Here is a 23,026-nt window from a genome sequence, read left to right as displayed (position 1 = left end):
GCCTTGTTAATATTTTGCTCTGCTTGGCTTTGATTTGCAATTCCAAGTTGGTGCCATTATGCATGGCCCAGGTAAGCACCCTGGATGGTGCTTCCATCTTTTGTTGTTGTTGTTGGTCATGGGGTCTGACTCTGGGCCTGGGCGCTGTCCCTTAGCTGAAGAGCTCAAGGTTACTGACTTACCCTTGAGCCAAGCCTCACTTCTCCTTTTCTAGAGGTTAATTGGAGATAAGAGTCTCAGTCCTTTTGTGCCTGAGCTGGCTTTGAACCTCAATCCTTAGATCTCAGCCTCCCAAGTAGCTAGGATTACAGGCTTTTAGGCATGAGTCACTGTGCCTGGCTTTTTTTTTTTTTTTTTGCCAGTCTTGGGCTTGAACTCAGGGCTGGGCACTGTCCTTGTCCTTGGACACTTTTTGCTCAAGGCTAGTGCTCTGCCACTTGAGCCACAGCACCACTTCTGGCTTTTTCTGAGTATGTGGAATTGAAAAATTGAACCCAGGGTTTTGTGCATGGTAGGTAAGCACTCTACCACTAGGCTACGCTCCTGGCCCCTTCTCTTGAGATTCTGATGAAAGCTGGTCTTTTAATAGACAAGCGTGTGTGCTCATATACACATTACCACTTGGCAAGCGCATCTTGGATGTGAGGATGAGCCATGCATTTTACTCCAGAGTACAAGGACTTGAGGAATGTTTATGGCTCTTAACTCTGCATTGTTCAAACAGGAGAAACACCTTGTTTTCATTCTACAAGAACTGCGCTTAGCTGTAAGAATTTTTGCAGGCTCAAAACAAGCATTTGAGTTGGCAGGCCGTGGGCAGGAAGTCTGGCCTCTATCCTAGTCCTTGGCTTTTTGCCCTAACCTGCTGGCCCAGACACTGGATAAATCACAAAAGGACTCCTCAAGGTTAATAGGAATATCATGGAGTCCAGAACTCTGGGTCCTCATGCCCAGATGTGGAAGAAGAGACTTATTTGTATTTATTTTAATTTTTATTGTGCTAGTTCTGGGGCTTGAACTCAGGAACTGAGGGCACTGCTTCTAAGCTATTTTATGTTTTTTTTTTTTTTTGCACTCCACCACTCGAGCTACAGCTCTACTTCCAGCTTTTTTTGGTGGTTCACTGGGGATAAGTCTCATGAACTTTCCTGCCCAGGCTGGCCTCCAACCATGATCTAATACATAAGCTGATTTAAACTGAGGGGTCTGTGTTGGTTACTGATCCCGGAAAAATGGCGGGGCGGGGGGAGGCGGTATCTGAGGCCCTCTGGGTGGGAAGTGTCAGACATCAACTGATGTTCTTTTTCTTCTAGGTCTCTTAACCTTCGTTAACTGTGCCTATGTCAAGTGGGGAACCATGGTGCAAGATGTTTTCACATACGCTAAAGTAGTGGCGCTCATCGCTGTTATCATTGCAGGCATTGTTAGACTTGGCCAGGGTAAGAAATAACATTTGTTAAGCTTTGTTTATTTATTTTTTTTTTGTGGACCACATGCATATAGACTTCATGTCTTATTTCATCTAGGTCTCCCACGATCCTTATTTAGTAAACTCTATTATTGTTATTGTTGTTGTTATTATTCCGTGTGTGTGTGTGTGTGTGTGTGTGTGTGTGTGTGTGTGTGTGTGTGTGTGTGTGCTGGTACTGGGGCATGAACTCAGGGTCTTATACAATTGCTAGGCTTTTTGCACTCAAGGCTAGTGCTCCTCTAACATTTTAGTCTCACTGCTTCTTCTGGGCTTTTTCCTAGAAATAAGAGTCTTAGATTTGTCTGTCCCAGCTGGCTTCAAACTGCTATCCTCACATTTCAACCTTCTGAGTAGCTTGGCTTACGGACCTGGACTACTGACACCTGACTTTATCCTCCCCTCTTCACCCCCACCTTTTTTTAACCAGCCAGGAAATTGGCTACAGAATCAAGTCTCTTGACTAAGTTCCTAGTGTAGGGAAGCTGAAATTTATACCAAGGCAGCCTTAGCAAATGGACTGCTAGCCATAGCTGGCTGGTCTAGATTGTTGTCAGTGATATTACTTTGACCTTACTGTCCTTGGAAGTAGGTAAGATAAGAAATGAACTCCTTGTATTCACTCCTAGCTAGTTTCCAGCCAGGAAACCTGCTTTACAGCCACTCTGTTGACCTGGGTGGGCGTACTGATTCCTGACCTTCTTCTACCCTATAGGGCAGACAGAATACTGTTCTCTGGCCCTTTTGTTCTGTGGTGGTTAGTCATGTTGGAAAGCCTTCTGGAGTTTGGGTCTGTAATCCTAGCTATCAGGAGTCTGACCTCTGTGGATCCCAGGTGGCCCAGGCAGAAAAGTGTGTGACACTTTTATCTCCAATTAACCACCAGAAACCTGGAGGTAGAGCTATGGCTCAAGTGGTAGAGTGCTAGCCTTGAGCAAAAAAGCTAAAGGACAGTGTCCGGGCTCTGAGTTCAATTTCCAATATTGATACGCACACGCTAGTTGGGTTTTCCTGTTGGGATCCCATCGTTCCATTCTGGCTTATGTATGTTCCTGGCCTGTATTGTGTTCCTTTCACTGTACTCTCCTGTCAGAGGTGTTTGAAGCCATTTACCTGCATTCTTCTGCTTCTTTAGTGGATCATCTCAGAGTTGGGGAGCACGCCACTAATCTTCTGTCTTTTATTGTTCTTGGGTTCCAGGAGCCTCCACTCACTTTGAGAACTCCTTTGCGGGTTCATCATTTGCAATGGGTGACATTGCCCTGGCGTTGTACTCAGCTCTGTTTTCCTACTCTGGCTGGGACACCCTCAACTATGTCACAGAAGAGATCAAAAACCCTGAGAGGTAGGTACCTCAGTGCACTGCAATGACAGCCATTAAGTCAACTCCTACTGTGTGCTGGATAGCAGGCTGCTGCTTGCGGTGTAATTTTCTTTTTTTGCCAGTCCTGGGCTTGAGCTCAGGGCCTGAGCACTGTCCTTGGACTTTCTCAAGGCTAGAGCTCTACCACTTGAGCCTCAGCACCACTTCCGGCTTTTTTCTATGTATGTGGTACCAAGGAATCGAACCCGGGTCTTCGTGCCTGCTAGGCAGGCACTCTACCACTAGGCCAAACTCCTGGCCCATTGCGGTGTAATTTTATCCGCATCATTTTCTTTTCTTTTTTTTTTTTTTTTTTTTTGCCAGTCCTGTGCTTGGGCTCAGGGCCTGAGCACTGTCCTTGGACTTTCTCAAGGCTAGAGCTCTACCACTTGAGTCTCAGCACCACTTCCGGCTTTTTTGTATGTATGTGGTACCAAGGAATCGAACCTGGGTCTTCGTGCATGCTAGGCAAGTACTTTAACCACTAGGCCAAACTCCCAGCCATATCCGCATCATTTTCATCAGTGGGGTCTGAGGCACAGAATGAATGTGTCCAGTACCTCAGGAGCTGAGCTGAGAGGTGAATTTTCTTGGGCCTGCCTTGTAATGTCCTTTTGTGTGTGTGTCTTAGTCCTGGGATTTGAATTCAGAACCTCATATTTGCTCATTTTGTTTGCTTAGCTAGCACTCTACTAGGTGAGCTATGCCTTTTAGTTCTGGTTTTCTTTTTTTGGGGGGGGCAGTTCTGGGGCTTGAATTCAGGACTTGGGTGCTGTCCCTCAACTTTGTTGCTCGAGGCTAGCCTGCTACCATTTGAGTCACAGCTCTACTTCTAGCTTTTTTTTTTTTTTTTTTTTTTTTGCCAGTTCTGGGCTTAAGCTCAGGGTCTGACCACTGTTTGGACTTTCTCAAGGCTAGAGCTCTACTGCTTGAGCCTCAGCATCACTTCGGCTTTTTCTATGTATGTGGGATTGAGGAATTGAACCCGGGTCTTCATGCATGCTAGGCAAGCATTCTACCATTAGGCCAAACTCCCGGCCCCCCATTCTGTTTTTTTTTATCCATGCAAAAAAGTCCATCAACCATACTGTTGACATATACTTTCAAGACAGATTTTCCTTCAAAGGTGATGTATGCTGGTAGTCCCAGCCTCCTGGGAGACTGAGGCAGGTAGAGTAATTGAGCCCTGGGTGTTTTTTATCAGTCTGGTGAGACCCTATTAAAACATTTTTTTTCCCACTGAGAGAGAGAGAGGAAAGGTATGACGTGTGCCATGGCTCTTGCCTGTAATCCTAACTATTCAGAAGGCTGAGATCTGAGGATTGAGGTTCAAAGCCAGCCCCAGCACTAAAGTCCATGAGACTCTTATCTCCAATTAATCACCAGAAATTTGGAAGTGGGGCTGTGGCTCAAGGGGTAGGGCAGTAACCTTGAGCTGAAGAGCTCAGGGACAACACCCAGGCCCAGAGTTCAAGTCCCACCATGGACAAAAAAAAACAAAAACAAAACAGCAACAAAAAAGAAGAAATGTATTCCTTACCTGACTTTTGCAATTGTAACCCCCTGTGTACATCACCTTTATAATAACAATTTAAAAAATTAAAAATGGTTTCCTGCATGGCACCAATGACTCGCACTAGCTACTCAGGAGGCTGAGATCTGAGGATTGTGGTTTGAAGCCAGACTGGGAAGAAAAGTTCATGAGACTGTTATCTCCAATTAACCACTAAAAGTCAAAACTGGAGGTTTGGCTCAAGTGGCAGAGTGCCAGCCTTGAGTAAAAACGCCAAACAAGAGTATAAGACCCTGAGTCAAGCCTCATTACTTAGCATAGACACACAGAATTTTTTTTCTTGATGTCTTTCACCCATCCTAGCCAATTGACAATAAGTTGAGGTCATAGACTTTCAGAACTGTCTTAGGTTTTCATTAGGTTTCTTTGCTCACCTAATTCCTTCTGACTGACTGGCACTGCTTTATTCACTCAAGTGCATCACCTATCAGTCATCCTGACTCGCCTTGTCCCGTGGGAGGAAGAAAAGAACGCAGGGCTGGGGTCAAGGTGCCTGGAGCTGTCTTTCCACTGATTTGCTGGATGATCTTGAGGGAATTGTGCTCTTTTTTTTTTTCTAATGCTTTTATCTTTCTTGAAATTGAGGAAACTCAATGATAGGATCTCCCGGGCTCTTTCTTGGCTTTATAATATTATGATTCTGAAAATTAATTAAGATTTTCCAGGGAGTGGAATTTCTAAGAATTTGTTTTTCCTTTTACCAGTCCATCTCTGAACTTCTTTGTGCTCAAGGCTAGCACTCTACCACCTGAGCCACAGCACCACTTCTGGTTTTTTTCTGTGTATATGATACTGAGGAGTGGAACCCAGGGCTTCATGCATGCTAGGCAAGCACTCTACTACTAAGCCACATCTCCAGCCCTCTAAGAATTTTTAAGAGAATAACAACTATATTCCAATTAACTCCCTTTGGCTTTGAGAACTGAAGAGCATTCTTAATGTACCTGACTGTTGCACCAGTGATGGGAGCTGGGGTAGTACAGGCAAGTCCAGGTCTAGATGGTACTTCCACCTACTGGACAGAAGATGAATGACAGAAGAGGACCAGGCCCCTCTGCCTGTCTTGCAGTCTCTCTCCAGGGTGTGTTGTTGTTGTTGGTTGTGGGACTTGAACTCTTTAAAAATTATCTCTAAGAGCCAGGAGTTTGGCCTAGTGGTAGAGTGCTTGCCTAGCATACATGAATTCTCGGGTTCGATTCCTCGGTACCACATACATAGGAAAAACCCAGAAGTGGTGCTGAGGCTCAAGTGGTAGAGCTCTAGCCTTGAGAAAATCCAAGGACAGTGCTCAGGCCCTGAGCTCAAGCCCAGGACTGGCAAAAAAAAAAAAAAATATATATATATATATACACACACACATATCTTTAAATAGTTGTACAAAGGGGACATGAGAAAGGGTATCAATGTATGTGAAGTAATGCACCTTCTATCTGGTGAATATAATGTAACCCTCTATTAACTACAATAAAAATATATGAAAAAAAAGTTATACAAAGGGGCTTCCATTCAGCATATCAAGTTATGAGTTTAAAACATCTTTTTATTGTTAACTTTTATTTTGCCAGTCTGGGGCTTGAACACAGGGCCTGGGCACTGTCTTTGAGCTTTCTCAAGGCTAGCACTTTACCACTTGAGCCATAGCACCACTTCGATCCTTTTCTGTGGATGTGGTACCGAGGAATTGAATTCACGGCTTTGTGTGTGCAAGGCAAGCACTCTACCACTAGGCCATGCTCCTGGCCCAAGTTTAATACATCTTAATCAGTGTCACTCCTTTCATTGTTCTTTCCCTCCCATATCTGTTATTTCTAGTTAAGATTTTCAGGATTGATGATCTTGGAGAAGGAGTTCTGATACCAGGAGATCTTTGGATGCCAAAACAAAACTAGTCCCATCTAATCTTCCAGGCTGTTTTCATGCTGTGACCTCCCCTTCCCTCTTCCCCTCTCTTTCCTTTCCCTCTCTTCCCTATCTGTCTCCCCCCTCCGGAACTGAGTGAACTAGGGCCAGGACTGGATGTTCTCCTTTAGCATTTTTACTCAAGGCTGGTACTCTTCTCACTTGCCCCCCCCCCCCGCCCTACTTTTAAGTTTTGCTAGTTAATTAGAAATAGAGTCTTATCCTTATAAGTCTTAACCTAGGACTTTCCAAACCACAATCCCCAGAGCTTAGCTAGCTCAGTAGCTAGGATCTAGGTTTAAGTCCCTGGTGCTTGGCCCTTTCCTAAAAAAAAAAAAAAAAATGGTGCCGATTTTATTTTATTTATTTATTGCCATTCCTGGGACTTGAACCCAGGATCTGGTCACTGTCCCTGAACTTTTTTTTTGCTTATGGCTAGCATTCTACCATTTGAGCACAGCTCCACTCCCAGCTTTTTGGCAATTAATCAGGGGTAGGAATCTCATAGACTTACCTGCCCAGACAGGCTTTGAAAACCCCAATCCTCAGATATCAGCCTCCTGAATAGTCAGGATGACAAGTGTGAGCCCTGGTGCCTGGTATCCTTTTCTCTTTTTTTTTTTTTTTTGCCAGTCCTAGGCTTGGGCTCAGGGCCTGAGCACTGTTCTTGGATTTTCTTAAGGCTAGAGCTCTACTACTTGAGCCTCAGCACCACTTCCAACTTTTTCCTATGTATGTGGTACTGAGGAATCAAACCCAGTTGTTCATGCATGCAAGGCAAGCACTCTACCACTAGGCCAAACTCCCAGCCCTCCTTCCTCTTTTTTGATTGGCTGTTCCCCTTCATGCTCTTCAGTTAGCTCTTAAGAGTTCAGAGGCTCAGCCAGTACTCTCCACAACATCAGAGATGAGGGATCTGGGGAAATGCATCCAGATCTCCATCTCTGGAAAGAACAGTGGGGCAGGGAGAGGCAGGGATACAGCCCCAAGACTAATGCTTCCTTTGTTCTGTTTGGCTTAGGAATCTGCCTCTCTCCATTGGCATTTCCATGCCTGTGGTCACCATCATCTACATCTTGACCAATGTGGCCTACTACACGGTGCTGGAGATGAAGGACATCTTGGCCAGTGATGCTGTTGCTGTGGTAAAAGATTTTTCACTAGCAGAAAGAGGTTGAGGGCACACGGTGGGCTTCTAGGAGTAACCCTGGCTCTTTCCAGTTCCAGAAAGAGGGCACATAGCCTTGCAAAGAGTACACTTAGCACACTGTATTTGCAAGGCCATTCATTCTGTTACCTCCACTACAAAAGAGCGAGAACTGGAAGACGTATCTGTTCATGCTTCTCATCCCTCAGGCTCTGCTAATGACTTCTGTACCTCTCCTGTAGACTTTTGCAGACCAGATTTTTGGAGTCTTCAATTGGACAATTCCATTGGCGGTTGCATTATCTTGCTTTGGTGGCCTCAATGCTTCCATTGTGGCTGCTTCTAGGTAAGGTTGGCATCTTTTGTTGGCAGGGTGGGTATTATGAAGGAGCTGGCAGAATTTACAGGATCCAGATTTGAGTCACCTGTGCTATCCCTAATCTCTCTCATCATTCCCAGGAGCAGCCAGTGGGGTTGTTGTGAATACTGTACTCAATCCAGAACTCCATTCTATGTTCTGCTAGGCCTTATGTAGAAGGGGTGGCAGGGAGGGAGGGCATTGTGGGAAGACAGCCATGCTATCCCATGCCTCCCAGCTTCTCTCATCTTAACTAAATAGGCTTTTCTTCGTGGGCTCGAGAGAAGGCCATCTTCCTGATGCCATCTGCATGATACACGTCCAGAGGTTCACGCCTGTGCCTTCTCTGCTCTTCAATGTGAGTGATCTCAAGGCTGAGATAGAAAGCCGGCTTGTGGAGAAACTTTAGTAGCAGTAGTAGATGAGGCTGTTTCTCCTTCTTGAAAACCCCTGGAAGGATTCTGATAGAAAAACTATTGTTAGAAATGGCTGGGTACAGCTGGGCGTGGTGGCTCACGCCTGTAATCCTAGCTACTCAGGAGGCTAAGATCTGAGGATTGAGGTTCAAAGCCAGCCTAGCCACAAAAGTCTGTGAGACTCTTATGTCCAATTAACCACTAGAAAACTGGAAGTGGTGCTATGGCTCAAGGGGTAGGGCTGTAGCCTTGAGCTGAAGAGCTCAGGGACAATGCCTAGGCCCAGAGTTCATGCCCTGCAATGGACAAAAAAGAAAAGAAAAGAAGAAAAGAAATGGCTGAGTTTAAGCTGCTGGGTGCTAGTGGGTCACACTTATAATCCTAGTTCCTCAGGAAGCTGAGGATTGAGATTCGAGGCCAGCCTGAGCAGACTCTTATCTCCAATTATTCGCCAAAAAAGACAGAAGTGGAGCTGTGGCTTAAAGTGGTAGAGCGCTAGCCTTGAGCAGAAATGTTGAGGGACAGTTCCAGTCCAAGTTCAAGCCCCATGACAGGCCTAGGGGGGAGGAGGGGAAAGGGACTGGGTGCTGTGGCTCACACCTTAATCCTAACTACTCAGGAGGCTGAGATCTGAGGATCATGGTTTGAAGCCAGCCTGGGCAGGAAAGTCCATGAGATTCATCTCCAATTAAGCAGCAAAAAAAAGCCAGAAGTGGGGCTGTTGCCCAAATGGTGGAGCACTAGCCCAGGGACAGCATCCAAGCCCTGAGTTCAAGCCCTAGTTCTGGCACAAAACAAAACTGTGGACAGAATGCTGGTCCACTGTGGGCACTGCACTGTGCTGCATGCTGCAGTGCACCTGACAGAACACGACTTCTCTAAGGAGGGATACGGTGTAGAGTGCATGGAAGACGTGGATTGCTGAACTGCTAAGACAGTGCTGAATCGGGTCTTAAGGAGAAGAAATGGTCACTTCCTGTAGGACACAGGCTGCCTGAAAGACTTCCTGGAGGGGTTAAGGGTAAGGGTGAGAAGATAGGGGCCTTAAAGAAGATGAACGGCATCACATCTTGTAGGAAAGCAGAGCGGAGGGAAGGAGGAAGTTGGAGAAAGTGCTCACAATTTCAGCTGGAGTCATTAGGAAGAGGATATACAAAACATGTGGTTTTGGTACTGGGGCTTGAACTCGGGGTCTGTCTCCCCCACACACCCAAGGCTGGTACTCCCCCACTGAACCACACCTCTACCTTCAGCTTTTTGCTAGTGAATTGGAGATGTCTCTGGAATTTGTCCGCTAGGCTGGCTTTGAACTCTGATCTTCGGATCTTAGCCTCCTTAGCTAGGATTAATCATTAGCCACCAACACCCAGCTGCTGAAGACTTTGGAGGGAGTGCTTTGGGTTTTCATTTAGCAGAGGTTTGAAGAATGGACTGACATTCATTCAGTAGAGAGGATTACAAATAGAGGGAGAGAAGGGTTGGGAACAGAGGGCAGATAAGGAGACTCAGGACCTGACCAGGGAGGGCTGGTCAAGGGCTTGTGAGGAACAAAGAGAAGTCAAAATCACCCTGAGTAACACATGCCCCATGGAACTGACTTGGGCCTGTGCTTGCAGGGTATCATGGCATTGATCTACTTGTGTGTGGAAGACATCTTCCAGCTCATCAACTACTACAGCTTCAGCTACTGGTTCTTTGTGGGGCTTTCTATTGTGGGTCAGCTTTATCTGCGCTGGAAGGAGCCTGATCGACCTCGCCCGCTCAAGGTATCTTAGCGCTATTCCATGTGGGACAGCTAGGGCTGCTGCTACACATCTTACAAAATGGTTCATGCAGAAATCTTTGCCTGGCCCAGACATGGTGGTCCATGCCTGCAATCCCAGCACTTGGGGAGGAGGTTGAGGCAGGAGGATCATGAATTTTTAGGTCACCCTGAGCTATAGAATGAGTTTGAGGCCAGACTGAGCAATAGCATCATTTTTTTCTCAAAAAAATCAAGTGAGGGCCTTTAATCCTAGCTACTCAAGAGGCTGAGATCTGAGGATCAAGGTTCAAAGCCAGCCTGGGCACAAAAGGACCTGAGACTCTTACCTCCAATTAACCTCTAGAAAATGGGAAGTGGGGCTTGGCTCAAGGGTAGGGCAGTAGCATTGAGCTGAAGAGCTCAGGGACAATGCCCAGGCCCAGGCCCAGGCCCAGGTGTAGGGTGGTAGCCTCGAGCTGAAGAGCTCAGAGACAGCACCCAGGCCAAGTTCAAGCCCCATGACCCACCCAAAAAAAAGAAAAAATGAGGGATCCAGGATCATAGTCTAATGGTCTAATGATAGAGTGCTTGCCTAGCATGCACAAAGACCTGGGTTTGATTCCTTGGTACCACATACACAGAAGAAGCCCATTGTGGTACTGTGGCTCAAGTGGTAGAATGCTAGCCTTGAGACTGCCCAAGGACAGTGCTCAGGCCCTGAGTTCAAGCCCCAGGACTAGCAAAAACAACAAACAACAACAACAAACCAAGTGAATGCCTTAATACTAGATACTCAAAAGTCTTCCATTAACCAGCAAAAAGTTGGAAATGGAGGTGTAGTTGAAGTGGTAGAGCACTAGCCTTGAGCAAAAGAGGCAAGGGAGAGTGGGAGGCCCTGAGTTTAAGTCCTAGTACCTGCACAAAAGCAAACAATAATAGCCAAGTGCTGGGCTTGTGGCTCTGTGGTAGGTGGTGTGTGATCCCAGCACCACAGAAACCTTTTGGGACTAGATGATGGTTGTGTGCTAAGTTGACTTGGGGGGGGGGGGGCCTGGTCTACCAGTGAACCATCCCCCTAGCTCCTCAGATCTCTGACCAGAAAGCCAGAGGTGAGAGGTGGGGTTATTATGCTGAGAATCCTGTGCTAACTCCCAGTTATTTCCTCTGTGCCCTTAGCTCAGCCTTTTCTTCCCCATTGTCTTCTGCCTCTGCACCATCTTCCTGGTAGCTGTTCCCCTTTACAGTGACACCATCAACTCCCTCATCGGCATTGGCATTGCCCTCTCAGGCTTGCCCTTCTACTTCCTTATCATCAGAGTGCCAGAACACAATCGACCTGTTAGCCTCCGAAGGATTGTGGGTAAGCCCTGGTCTTCCCAACAGCTCAGCTACACAGAAAGCCTTTTGTTTTATACAAATGTAGGCTCCCCAGTCACCTCTGTCATTACCCATCCTTATTGTTGACCCCATGGTTTAACTGAATTACATCCTTCAGGCCAGGTCCCATTCAGTACCACTTAAGCTGGTCTAGCAGATTGCATCTCCCTGTTGTGACTCAAACTTCTCTTCGCAGCATCTACTACAAGGTACCTCCAGATCCTGTGTATGTCAGTTGCTGCAGAAATGGATTTGGAAGATGGAGAGATGCCCAAGCAACAAGATCCCAAGTCTGATTAAATACCATCTGGAATCCTGAGATGTGGAAAGCCAGGACTTCTTGTCTCCTATTGGCTGGAGTCAAGCCAGTCAACAAGGAAAGCTCACTTCTTTGGAGACTTGTCTGGTTTAAGCAGCTTCAACCTTTGAACTTGCTTTTTAGAGAAGAAAAGTAATTTATTATTTTTTTTTCTACTTTTCATTCCTGACTTTGTAAAGGGATGATAAAACAGACTGCTGGGAGAGCGTGTCACAGGCGGGCTTTGGTGGTGGTTCGGTAACACCTCTGATGGGCCTGCCCACTCTTTTCCTTTACAAGGGCCAACGCTGCTCGAAACTCATCTCCTTTAGAGACGTGGAACTGTCACAAATTCTGGACAATAAAAGGGTTATGTTCCTGTGGTATAAGTGGCTTACTGGATGGATTAGAAAACAGATAGAAAGCAACTCCCTCTTTGATTCTCAGGCCAGCTGCTGAAAAGCGCCATCATTATAGACAGAGGACACATACATACTGTGTTCAACTATTACCTTTTTTTTTTTGGCCAGTCCTGGGCTTGAACAGGGCCTGGGCATGTCACTGAGCTTTCTTTCTTTTTTTTTTTTTTTTTTTGCCAGTCCTGGGCTTGAGCTCAGGGCCTGAGCACTGTCCTTGGACTTTCTCAAGGCTAGAGCTCTACCACTTGAGCCTCAGCACCACTTCTGGCTTTTATCTATGTATGTGGTACCGAGGAATCGAACCCGGGTCTTCATGCATGCTAGGCAAGCACTAGGCCAAACTCCCGGCCCCGTCACTGAGCTTTCTAAGGCTAGTGCCCTACTACTTGAGCCATAGCACCACTCTTGGCTTTTTCTGTGTACGTAGTACCAAGGAATCAGATTCAGGGATTCGTGTATACTCGGCATACACTCTGCCACCAGGCTAACTCCTGGTCCACTGCTAATTCTTTGTCTCCAACACTGAAAATCTGGGCAAATCCAGTTCTTGAAGGAAATTTTAGACACATCATCTTGGGTCAATAAATGTGGTTATTGAGCTGGGCACTGGTGGCTCACATCTGTAATTCTAGCTGAGATGTGAGGATCAGTTTGATGTCAGCACAGGTAGGAAAGTTCTTGAGACTCTTATCTCCAATTAATCATCAAAAAGTCAGAAGTGGAACTGTGGTTCAAGTTGGTGAGGTGATAGCTAGTCTTGAACAAAAAACTCAGGGGCAGCATCCAAGCCTGAGTTAAAGCTCTTAAAAAAAAAAAATTATTGGGTTGGGGGATGGAGATTGGTGGCAGAGACCTTAAGAGTGTGTGTGTGTGTGAACCTTAGCCCCATGAGAATAAATAAAAGTGGTGATAATTATAGTCTTTCTTACCAGTTATTCCATGATTACAATGAAAATATGAGTATACCACACTTGAGTACTAGTATAAGCACTTAATGCCAGGCTAAAACATTAAAGTATGAAGGTTGTATGCTAAGAGGTGCCAGTGGCTCATGCCTGTCATCCAAGCTACTCAGGAGGCTGAGATCTGAGGATCATACCTCAAGCTAGCCTAGACAAAGTCCATGAGTCTCTTCACTCTTCAACTAACCATCAAGAAGCTGGAAATAAGCCAAGAGTTGGAATTCTAGCTACTCTGGAGGCTGAGACATGAGGATCATGGTCTGAAGCGAGCTGGGACAGGAAAGTTTGAGACTTTTTTTTATTGCTGTTGTTGTTGGTTGTGTGGCTTGAACTCTGTGGGCCCTGTCCCTGAGCTCTTCAGCTCAAGGTTAGCATTCTACCACTTGAGCCACAGTACCACTTCTGGTTTTCTAGTGGTTAATTGGAGGTAAGAATCTCATGGACTTTGTGCCCAGGCTGGCTTTGAACCATGATCCTTAGATCTCAGCCTCCTGAGTAGCTAGGATTACAGGTGTGAGCCACTGGCACCGGGCCTTGGGAGACTCAATTAACCACCAGAAAATTGCAAGTAGTACCGTAAAGAGCACAGGGACAGTGAGTGAATTGAAGCCCCATGACCAATACAAAGGCTAGAAATGGTGCTATGACTCCAGTGGTGGTACACTAGCCCGGAATGGAAAAGCTCAGGGGCAGCACCCAGGGCCTGAATTCAAGCCCCAGGACTGGCAGACTGGCAGGTGCTCCCACGTACGCTCACATACAAATGCACAAACACACACACACACACACACATTTCCTGAGCACAGATCACCAAAAGAAATCATGACTCAGCCTGTCCACTGTTCTGAATCGCAGATAATAAACACGCGGAGCAGCATGTAGTACATAGGTTTACTAAGTCTCTGGACGGGAAGATCACTCAGCTCCTCAGTGTCTCCAACACACAGGCCTAAGAGACAGTAGTGAAATCCATTTTTAAAAAGGACATCTCCATGTCCCACAGTTTGCACGACTGAGGCCAGGGCAGAGTCAAATCTGCTTTGAGGATGAGTCTTTGGAGGACAAGAGTTCCTGCCCCACCAAGTAGGGAGCATAAGTCAGCCAAGCGTGTCACGCCAAGGTGGTGTTGACTTTGGTTTCTTGCTGTTTTTGCTGCAGGAGGTGTTAGCACTCTTTTCAGCCTGTAGCAGAGGGTTGTGGGTGAAGGTCTGCCTTAAAGGACCTGAGAGGAAAACAATAAATCTCAATGAATAAAGGAAAAGAAGAAACAAAAAACAAGTTAACTGGACAGGATATTTACCCCTGGCTGCTAGATCCAAGTGATTCTGTATTCGTTGTTGCCGTTCTTTGAGTTGGTGTGCAGTTTGTGCATTCTTCCAGCCTGGGTGAAGAGGTTAGACTATGAGTCCCTGCTTCACTCTTATGCCACTTCCCCCATTCTTAACCTTACCTTTCTTGAAGCTCTTTATGAAGCCTTCCTGTGGGAGTAGTTTGTCAGGGCTATGCACAACACGCTGGGGGATTTTAAGAACAGTGCGTACTGCTGGAATCCGGAGGCAGGATACCTGGGCCAGGGAGAACACATTCGAGGACAGCCAGTACACGAACACTGCCTGTATGAGAATGCAGAGAAAGTACTTAGAAGCTGCATCTTGAGTCAGCTGGCCAGGTGACGAGGTGGAAGGACTGTTACCAACCGAGGGAAAGTGGATGGTGATGGGCAAGACTGCCAGGGGCATTGCTCTGACAATATTTCTCATCCACCGGATATCAGAACTTTGCATACCCGTCTCAGCACCTAGCTGTCAAAAAGGGGAAAGGGCAAAGGAAAATAGTGAGTTGAATGTCAGTTTTCCTGGGTCTGGCTCTCATCTTTTGCCTAGCAACTTTCTCCAGGGAGTGAAGGAAGACTATACTGTCCCGTAGTTCCCACTCCCCATTCACTGTGCAAGCAGGCTAGGCTCACCTCAAGGACAGCCCACATTGTAGCCGTGACTACTAGTGGTAATACGTAGGTGGGATCAGATATCGTGAGATCCTGGAACCAGAAGAGGCCACCTGTCTGCAGGCTGGGAACAGGGAGGTTTGCCATTTCTCTCAAGGCAATGAAGAAGGAGATGAAGATTGGGGCCTATTATTACACAGGATAAACAATGTTAGTGTCAGCATTCTTTAGCATAGGAGGTTTTTTTATTTTTTTGTGCTGGTCCTGAGGATTGAATTCAGGGTCCTGTGTACTGTCCCAGGTTCAAGGCTAGTGCTTTACCACGTGAGGCACAGCTCCATTCTGGCTTTTGGTGGGGGCTATTTGTTGGAGATGAGAATCTTACAGACTTTTTCTTGGTTGGGCTTCGAAGTCTGATCTCCAGTCCTCACCCTCCTAAGATTTTGGGCCTGAGCTACCAGCACTTGGCTGGGGCAGGCTTTCATTAGCCCATTGCTAAGATCTGAAGATGATATTTGGGTTCCAGGCCGGCTAGGCTGGAAGTCCATGAGATCTTATCTCCAATTAACTAGCAAAAAAGCTTAAGTTGTAGAGCACTAGCCTTGAACTAAAACCCTACGGGAGAGTGCCTAGGCCCTGAGAGTAAGCATCAGTGCCAGCACAGAAAAAGAAATACAATTAAAACAAAAATGTCTTCACTCACCTGAGTCAGAGGTAGAATGAGAGGTCTGAAGAGTTTAATATCATGTTTTTTTTGGTAAAGTGTCATCTCCATGGAAGCCTTGTAATCTGGGAAGTGAGGGAAAAGTAACTGCAGTTACTGCAGAACATTCTGGTCACCTGGCTCGTGATGCCTCTAACCTTCCGTGACCAGTCCCTCAATGAACTTGTCTCAGTGTTGCAACTCCTGCTTGGCTATTCTCTTCCTCCAGCAGAATGCCAAGAGAAGTGCAAGTGTGTGGTCCTCACCCACGCTCACCCTGCAACTGACTCACACTCAGTGTCGTCGCCTGCCAACTTGGCCTCTCTGACTCGAGTGGAAAACTTTTGGATCTCTGGCAAGTGGTTGTGGATCTTGGCTGCCTCTCGCTGGCCCTTCACGATGAGGGGAAAAACCAGGCATCGGGCAAGGACTGTACCTGAAAACACAAAGGAAGAATGGAGTGAAACAAAAGCAGCTTTGCAGTTAGGTGGGAGGTGGTTTTGGTCTTCATTGAAATAGTGCTACCTTAGCTCTTCCCACATTCGATTCATGCTTAAGGGCTCGGAGGCAAGCACACAGGAGAAACACTGTTCCGTTAAGGCCCAGTTCTCTACTTTGGCACCACAAGAGCTTAGCGTTAACTTCTCTAAGCAGAGCAAGGATCCTTTATTTTCTCAACAAAAACGTGAGAGATGTTCTTATTCTATGTGCTGGTCTCAAAAAAATTTTTTTCCTCTTACTATTAATAGAAACTTCTTTTCAATCCCTAAAGGGAAACTTCAGACACAATACACACACACACACACACACACACACACACACACACACACACACACACACACACACACAAAAAAAAAAATAAGTGTAAGATGGTGCCAGGAGTTTGGCCTAGTTTGATGCCCCGGGTTTGATTCCTCGGTACCACATATATAGAGAAATCCAGAAATGGTGCTATGGCTCAAGTGGTAGAGTGCTAGCCTTGAGAAAGCCCAAGGACAGTGCCCAGGTCCTGAGCTCAAGACCCAGAACGGGTCTGCCCTCCTCCTCCCCCCCAAAAAACCTGTAAGGTGGTATGGGGAGCTGATACTTGTCATCTTAGCTACTCAGAAGGCTGTGATCTTAGGATCATGGCTTAAAGCCTAGGCACAAAAGTCTGTAGAAATCTCATCTCCAATTGACTACCAAAAAAGCCAGAAGGAGAGCTGTGACTGGAGTGGACACAGAAATTCAGACAGTGCCCAGGCTGAGTCCACACTCCGAGACCAACATACATACACAACACACACTACAGACAAATAAAGCTGCCTGGGAAAGGAAAAGCCTGCTGGTAGGACTTTGTATGCTAAAGGCTTCACAAAGCTCAGAGGAAACTTAGCAAAACTTGGGAGTTCCTAGAATGTCTGAAAGTCACTGATAGGTGTAGGAAGGAATCTGATGGCTTACTGTTTTAAGCTTTTCTTCTGTTCCTTTCCTTATATGTCATATTTACTGGTTATTCCCACAATTAATCAGTTTATGGTATCTGTAGACAAATAAGTGGGTCTGTGCTGAGAAGAACCCAGGGAACTAAGGATAGAACCCAGAAGTCCAGCACTGAAGAAGTAGATAGGGTATCATGTAATGGAGAGGAAGGAACAGACAGGAAATGAAGACAAATTTTCACAAAAGCCAAGGGATAGATTTTTCAAGTTCTAGTGTCTAATGCAGAAAGGTCAAGTATTACAGGGGAAAAATGGACTAGCGATGGGTGTCACTGGAAGTTATGAATAAGGTGACTTTTTAGAAATCTAGACTGCTGAGCAGGCCAAATAATAATCGAAAGAGGTAGGTCACTGGAGACAAAATACTTGTTTAAGTAAAAGCTATGAAAGGAAGGGGAAAGAAATGGAAAGCAGATGTAAAGGAAAGACAAAATTTCCCAAATAATCTGAGTGTGGCAGTAAAGAAGCTGTGCCAGGCATGGTGGCCCATGGCTGTCAGTGCAACACATAGGACACTGAGGCAGGAGTCCTGTGCATTTGAGGCCAGCTTGGGTCATATAGTAAGACTTTCAAGAACAAAACAAAATGACATAACAGAGAAGAGATAACTAAAACAAGATGTAGGAAAAACAATTGAAGGCATCATTTGAACAAGAATCTGGGTGCCAGTGGTTCATGCTTATAATCCTACTCAGGAGGCTGAGACCTGAAGACCAAAGTCTAAGCCTGCCTGAGATTCTTATTTCCAATTAACAACTCAAAAACCAGAAGTGGTGCCATGGTTCAAGTGGTAGAGCCCTAGCCTTGAGTACAAACAGGGTCAGAAACAGCCACCTAGGCCCTGAGTTCCACCCCTACAACCAAGAAAAAGTTAAAAGAAAATTTAAAAAAGAAAAAGAAAAAAAACCAAGGTAAATGGCTTCCAATTGAAGTGCCTGAAGTAGACCGGAGCAGATTCTTCATTAATACGGCTCATTAAGATGGGTCCTGGTAGCTCATGCCTGTAATCCTAGCTACTCAGGAGGATAAGATCTGAGGATCAAGGTTCAAAGCCAGCCCAGGTAGGAAAAGTTTCAGAGATTCTTTATCTCCAACTAACCACAAAAAGTCACAAATGGAGCTGTAGCTCAAGTGGTAGAGTACTAGTTTGAGCACAAAAGCTCAGGGACAGTGCCCAGGCTGTCAACTTTTAGGTTTAACCTTACTACTTCCTTTTTTTTCACCTCAGGGCCTGGGTGCTAGCCGTTCCTGAGCTTTTTTGTTTTCTCAAGGCTAGCATGCTACCACTTGACCATAACTCCAATTCTGGCTTCTGGGAACTAACTGGTGATAAGTGTGCCATGGACTTTCCTACCAGGGCTGGCCTCAAGCCTTGACCCTCCTATCTAAGCCTCCTATACAGCCAGAATTACAGGTATGGGTCACCAGCACCTGGCCGCATTTTTTTTTTTTTTTTGCCAGTCCTGGGCTTGAGCTCAGGGCCTGAGCAATGTCCTTGGACGGCTCTACCACTTGAGCCTCAGCACCACTTCCAACTTTTTCCTATGTATGTGGTACTGAGGAATTGAACCCGGGTCTTCGTGCATGCTAGGCAAGCACTCTACCACTAGGGCAAACCCCCGGCCCCTGTATTTTGTTTTTGATAGAGTTCTATTATTATGTCTTGAACTTGTGCTCATCCGCCTATGCCACTATGCCTGGCAGTGTCCTTATTTCCAAGTCTATATTTCTCTACTCTTAGCCAGGATATATTCTCCTTACATGTAGCAATGGCCCCCCACCAAGGCAGGCCCACTTCAACATGCATAAATTCTAGGAAGCTCTGGATCAGTCCCACTGGGGTGTATGACCCAAGCCCCAGTTCAGCGAAGCTTTGTTCTACAGTAGCTTGGACTGCATCTGCAGTCTCTCCAGGAGCCACATCAGGTATTGTGGTGGGTGAGGGAACAGCAGGAACAGCAGGAGCAGCAGAAGCAGCAGGAGTCTGGATCTGTGTAAAAGGAAGTCATATGTCATATTCAGTCAGTGGGACACTCAGTGAGGCCTCTGGGATAATCAGCACTGGGTTCCATTTTTCTTCCTTTTTAAAAACATTCTGTGTGCTGGTCTTAGAGCGTGAACTTAGGGCCTGGGCTCTGTCCCTTAGCTTTTCACTCAAGGCTGGAGTGAAAAAGTTGCCACTTGAGCTACACTTCTGGACTTTTGGTGGTTAACAAGATAAGAATCTCATAGACATTCTTGCCTAGGTCACCTCTGAACTGTAATCCTCGGATCTGTCTCCTGAGCAGGGAAGATTACAGGCACAGAGCCATAGGAGCCTAGCTTGGGTGATATTTCTTGCACCCCCAGGTTGACTCCCAGCATTCTCACAGTGGTGTTTCCTGCAGTCAGCTGTGTAAATGTCACTGCCACATACTGAAATTAATAAACTTAACATGCTTATTTTGATGCTGGGAATGGAATCCACAGCCTTACATATTCTAGGCTATGCCCTACTACTAAGTGACTCCCAGGTCACAAGTTTTCTTTAAATAAATTCAGTCTCCCTCTCCCTCCTTCTCCCACACACAGGGTTAGAACTTAGGCCCTTGCAATCATTCATTCAGCTTGCTTCCTCCAAGGCCATTCTACCACTTGAACCACACCGCCAGCCTGCAGCCTGCTCTGCTTTTTTTTTTTTTTTTTTTTTTTTTTTTAGGTTTAAGAAATTTATCTTCAAAAACTGCTTTGCAAATACATTTGGCTGAGAGCACACTTTGTTTTTACAAATGCATAGTGGTGCTTTTCTGTTATAATTTTTTTTTAAGTTTTATTTTATTGCCAGGGTGATATACAGAGGGGTTACTGTTACATTCATCAGGTACTGAGTACATGACTCCCACTACCCCCATCCCCAGCCTGCTTTTTTTGCTGGTTATTTTGAAGGTGGAATCTCAGAAGCTTGTTGTTGGGCCTGCCTATGGACACTGATTGACTGGCTCTCAGCCGCCTGCACAGTTAGGATTCCAATATATAAATATTTTTGTAGCGTTGTGCACAGTTGAAATAAGCTGTGCTACACACATGCACCTGTCCTCAAAACACAACCAAAGGAGAACGATCAAGCTGCAGCAACCAAAAAGCCCTTCTCACCTGGGCTTCCGCCAAGGAGACGGCAGAAGTACTGAAGCAGCGGGGGCTGAAGGCCGAGAGGAGGGCGTAGGGCGGCCGCCCGCAGCCCGGGCCAGCAGGGGCCAGGAGCTGGGCTGTCAGTGCTTTCTGGGGCCACAGAGAGGCCCACGCGACGCGGCGGGGCTGGCGGGGAAGAAGCACAGGGGAGGTCGGTCCTTCGCCGGAGGCGGCGCGAGGAGGACGGGCTCGGCCCGCCGCCCTCGGAGGCCCCGACTCTCAGCGCAGGTGGAGCTGGAACCGGGCGCAGCCTCGGGGGAGTCCCCGCAGCCGCACTGCCTGGCTCCCAGGCCTAGGTGGACGGACACGAGCGCCACGGCAAGACGCCAGAGACGGCCGGGGACAGCGGCCGCCCACCCGGGATGTATGGGGGGGCCGGCGTGCTCAGGCCACACGAGGTCATGACGCGCAGGCCCCCGTGGGCAGTCACCGTCTGCTCCTGACCCCCCAGCTCGGGTTACGGGACCAGGGCGGTACCCCGCGCTCGACCCCGGCGTCCGCTTACCCTCTGCGGGGGCCGCAGCAGGCGCAGGAGCTCCCGGCGTCCACACAGCCAGCCCATCGCCATGTTGCCCGGAAGTGGCCCCGCCCCCGCGCGTGCGCACTCAGAAGCGGAGCCCCGCGGCTGGACGCCGGCCTGGGGGCCTGCGGGCCGGCGGCCCTGGAGCCGCGGCGGCCATGTTTGAGAGCTCCGGGCTGACGCGGCAGGCGTCCGTCGGGGCGGGGGCGCCGTGGGGAGCCACGTGACTCCGCTTGGGTGGGCGTCGCTGTCAGCGCGCTGGAAATGAACTTTAGAACTGTTTTGTGTGTGGGGGGAGTGGAAGAAAGTGAGGGAAGAGGTGGCACTGTCCGCGGAGCAATGCACTCAGTACCTTATGTAAATGGAGCCTCCCCGTACTTCACCTTCTCAATACAATTAAAAAAGAGGTCAGTGCCAGCGGCAGGGTCTTCTTCCCCCCGATTTCTAACGGTCGCTGTGATGGAGGTGACGGACAGGGGGCGGCCGTTGGCAGGTCTGGACGTGCCGCCCTCCCTCCCAGCGCCGCCCTCCCTCCCGCCCTCCCTCCCAGCGCCCCCCCCCCCCCGCCCCACCTACGAGTGGTGGAGCTCACTTTCCACAGGAAGCCCGCTGTCTGTCGCTGTTGTTGGCTCGTTATCATCCCACCGTTTCTCTTTTTCTTTCCCTCTCTCTTGCTTTCCTTTTTTATTTTTTGCCAGTCCTGGGTCTTGACCTCAGGGCCTGAGCACTGCCCTCGGGCTTTCCTCAAGGCTGGAGCTCTACCACTTGAGCCACAGCGCCATTTCCAGCTTCTTCTGTGTATGTGTTTTGAGGAATTGAACCCAGGGCTCCTTGCATGCTAGGCAAGCACTCTACCACGAGGCCATTCCCTCCCCCCCCACCTTTGTTTTCTTTTTGCCAGTCCTAGGGCTTGAACTCAGGGCCTGGGCACTGTCCCTGATTTTCTTTTGCTCAAGGCTAGCACTTGAGCCACAGAGCCACTTCTGCCTTTTTTTTCTGTTTACTTGGTACTGAAGAATTGAACCCAGGGCTTCATGCATGCTAAACACTACCACTAAGTCACATTCCCAGCTCTGTCCCACCATTTCTATCCCCCCCCCACCAGGCCCTCCCAAAGATAGATAAATCAGACAGAAAAAAACAACAAAGAAAAACACCTGTTTACATCCATTTTCTAAAGCCTTGATTGTCTTCTGATTTGTAGAGTACAATAGACTTCAAATACCTTAGTTGTGTCTGGTGTGTGCTTGTCCCCCCTCCTCCATGATTAGATTAGATAGATCCAGTGAAACTTGGGGATAGCTGTGGAGAAATGAAAGGAGGGCAGTTCCTACAATTTTCCTCCCAGATGAACAGAAGGAAGCTTCTTTTTGTTGTTATAAGGGCTTGAACTCTGGGCCTTGGTGCTGTCCTTGAGCTCTTCAGCTCAAAAGATAGTGCTCTACCATTTGGAGCCACAGTACCACTTCCAGTTTCCTGGTGGTTAATTTGAGATAAGAACCTCACAGACTTTCATGTCCAGGCTGGCTTTGAACCGTGATCCTCAGATCTCAGCTTCCTGAGTAGCTAGGATTACACGTGTGTGAACCACAGGCATCTGGCTCTCTATAGGCATCCTATGTCATGAAGTTGATAATATCTTAAGAAACATAAGGGCTGGGGGCCGGGAGTTTGGCCTAGTGGTAGAGTGCTTGCCTAGCATGCATGAAGCCCTGAGTTCAATTCCTCAGTACCACATATAGAGAAAAAGCTGGAAGTGGTGCTGTGGCTCAAGTGGTAGAGTACTAGCCTTGAAAAAGCTCAAGGTCAGTGCCCAGGCCCTTAGTTCTGACCCAGGACTGGCAAAAAACCATATACATGTATATGTCTGGAGGATAGTTTGTGGGGGATTGTAAATCCTATATAAACTTACTTCGGTGGTCTCAAAGAAACATGACTCTCAGTATTTGTACTGCTGGTAATTCCCTCATCTGGAACCTACACCAGCCCTGTGATTTGACTTATTTGTCAGTTTTGATTATTTCACTCAGGATCTCTGTGTAACGAAGGGTCACCTTAGCAATTCTGGTCTTAGATTCACAATTCTGCCACATGTATAAACACCATGCTTAGCCTTTTGTGATTTGCTTTAAGGTGTTGGAAGTGATGCTGTGCTAAGTTTGGGGCCTAGACTGTAAGAAGGCCC

At 47.2% G+C, this 23,026-nt stretch overlaps 2 protein-coding genes across 2 annotated transcripts in view; one reads left to right on the top strand and one right to left on the bottom strand.

Moving 5' to 3' along the window:
- Positions 1 to 12,032, top strand: part of Slc7a7 (solute carrier family 7 member 7) — a 42,085-nt gene extending 30,053 nt beyond the window's left edge. The window contains exons 3-10 of the mRNA XM_090345217.1: positions 1,314 to 1,439; positions 2,669 to 2,813; positions 7,325 to 7,448; positions 7,693 to 7,796; positions 8,070 to 8,166; positions 9,841 to 9,990; positions 11,145 to 11,328; positions 11,542 to 12,032. Of these exons, the coding sequence (XP_090201343.1) occupies positions 1,314 to 1,439; positions 2,669 to 2,813; positions 7,325 to 7,448; positions 7,693 to 7,796; positions 8,070 to 8,166; positions 9,841 to 9,990; positions 11,145 to 11,328; positions 11,542 to 11,645 (1,034 nt within the window). The 3' untranslated portion in view covers positions 11,646 to 12,032. The remainder of the gene's footprint in view (positions 1 to 1,313; positions 1,440 to 2,668; positions 2,814 to 7,324; positions 7,449 to 7,692; positions 7,797 to 8,069; positions 8,167 to 9,840; positions 9,991 to 11,144; positions 11,329 to 11,541) is intronic.
- Positions 12,033 to 13,901: 1,869 nt separating this feature from the next.
- Oxa1l (OXA1L mitochondrial inner membrane insertase) lies at positions 13,902 to 20,980 on the bottom strand. The gene is made up of 10 exons (XM_090345216.1): positions 20,827 to 20,980; positions 20,286 to 20,447; positions 18,915 to 19,143; positions 15,965 to 16,108; positions 15,673 to 15,758; positions 14,991 to 15,155; positions 14,722 to 14,826; positions 14,475 to 14,637; positions 14,325 to 14,405; positions 13,902 to 14,246 (listed from the first exon to the last, which is right to left on the bottom strand). Exons 1-10 carry the CDS (start codon positions 20,887 to 20,889, stop codon positions 14,122 to 14,124), a joined length of 1,323 nt encoding a protein of 440 aa, XP_090201342.1. The 5' UTR covers positions 20,890 to 20,980; the 3' UTR covers positions 13,902 to 14,121.
- Between the last annotated feature and the right edge of the window lie 2,046 nt (positions 20,981 to 23,026).

This window comes from Megascapheus bottae, chromosome 14, assembly GCF_031878675.1.
Source record: "Megascapheus bottae isolate mThoBot1 chromosome 14, mThoBot2.hap1, whole genome shotgun sequence".
Lineage (NCBI taxonomy): Eukaryota > Metazoa > Chordata > Mammalia > Rodentia > Geomyidae > Megascapheus > Megascapheus bottae.
This window is presented reverse-complemented; position numbering and strand designations above follow the sequence as displayed.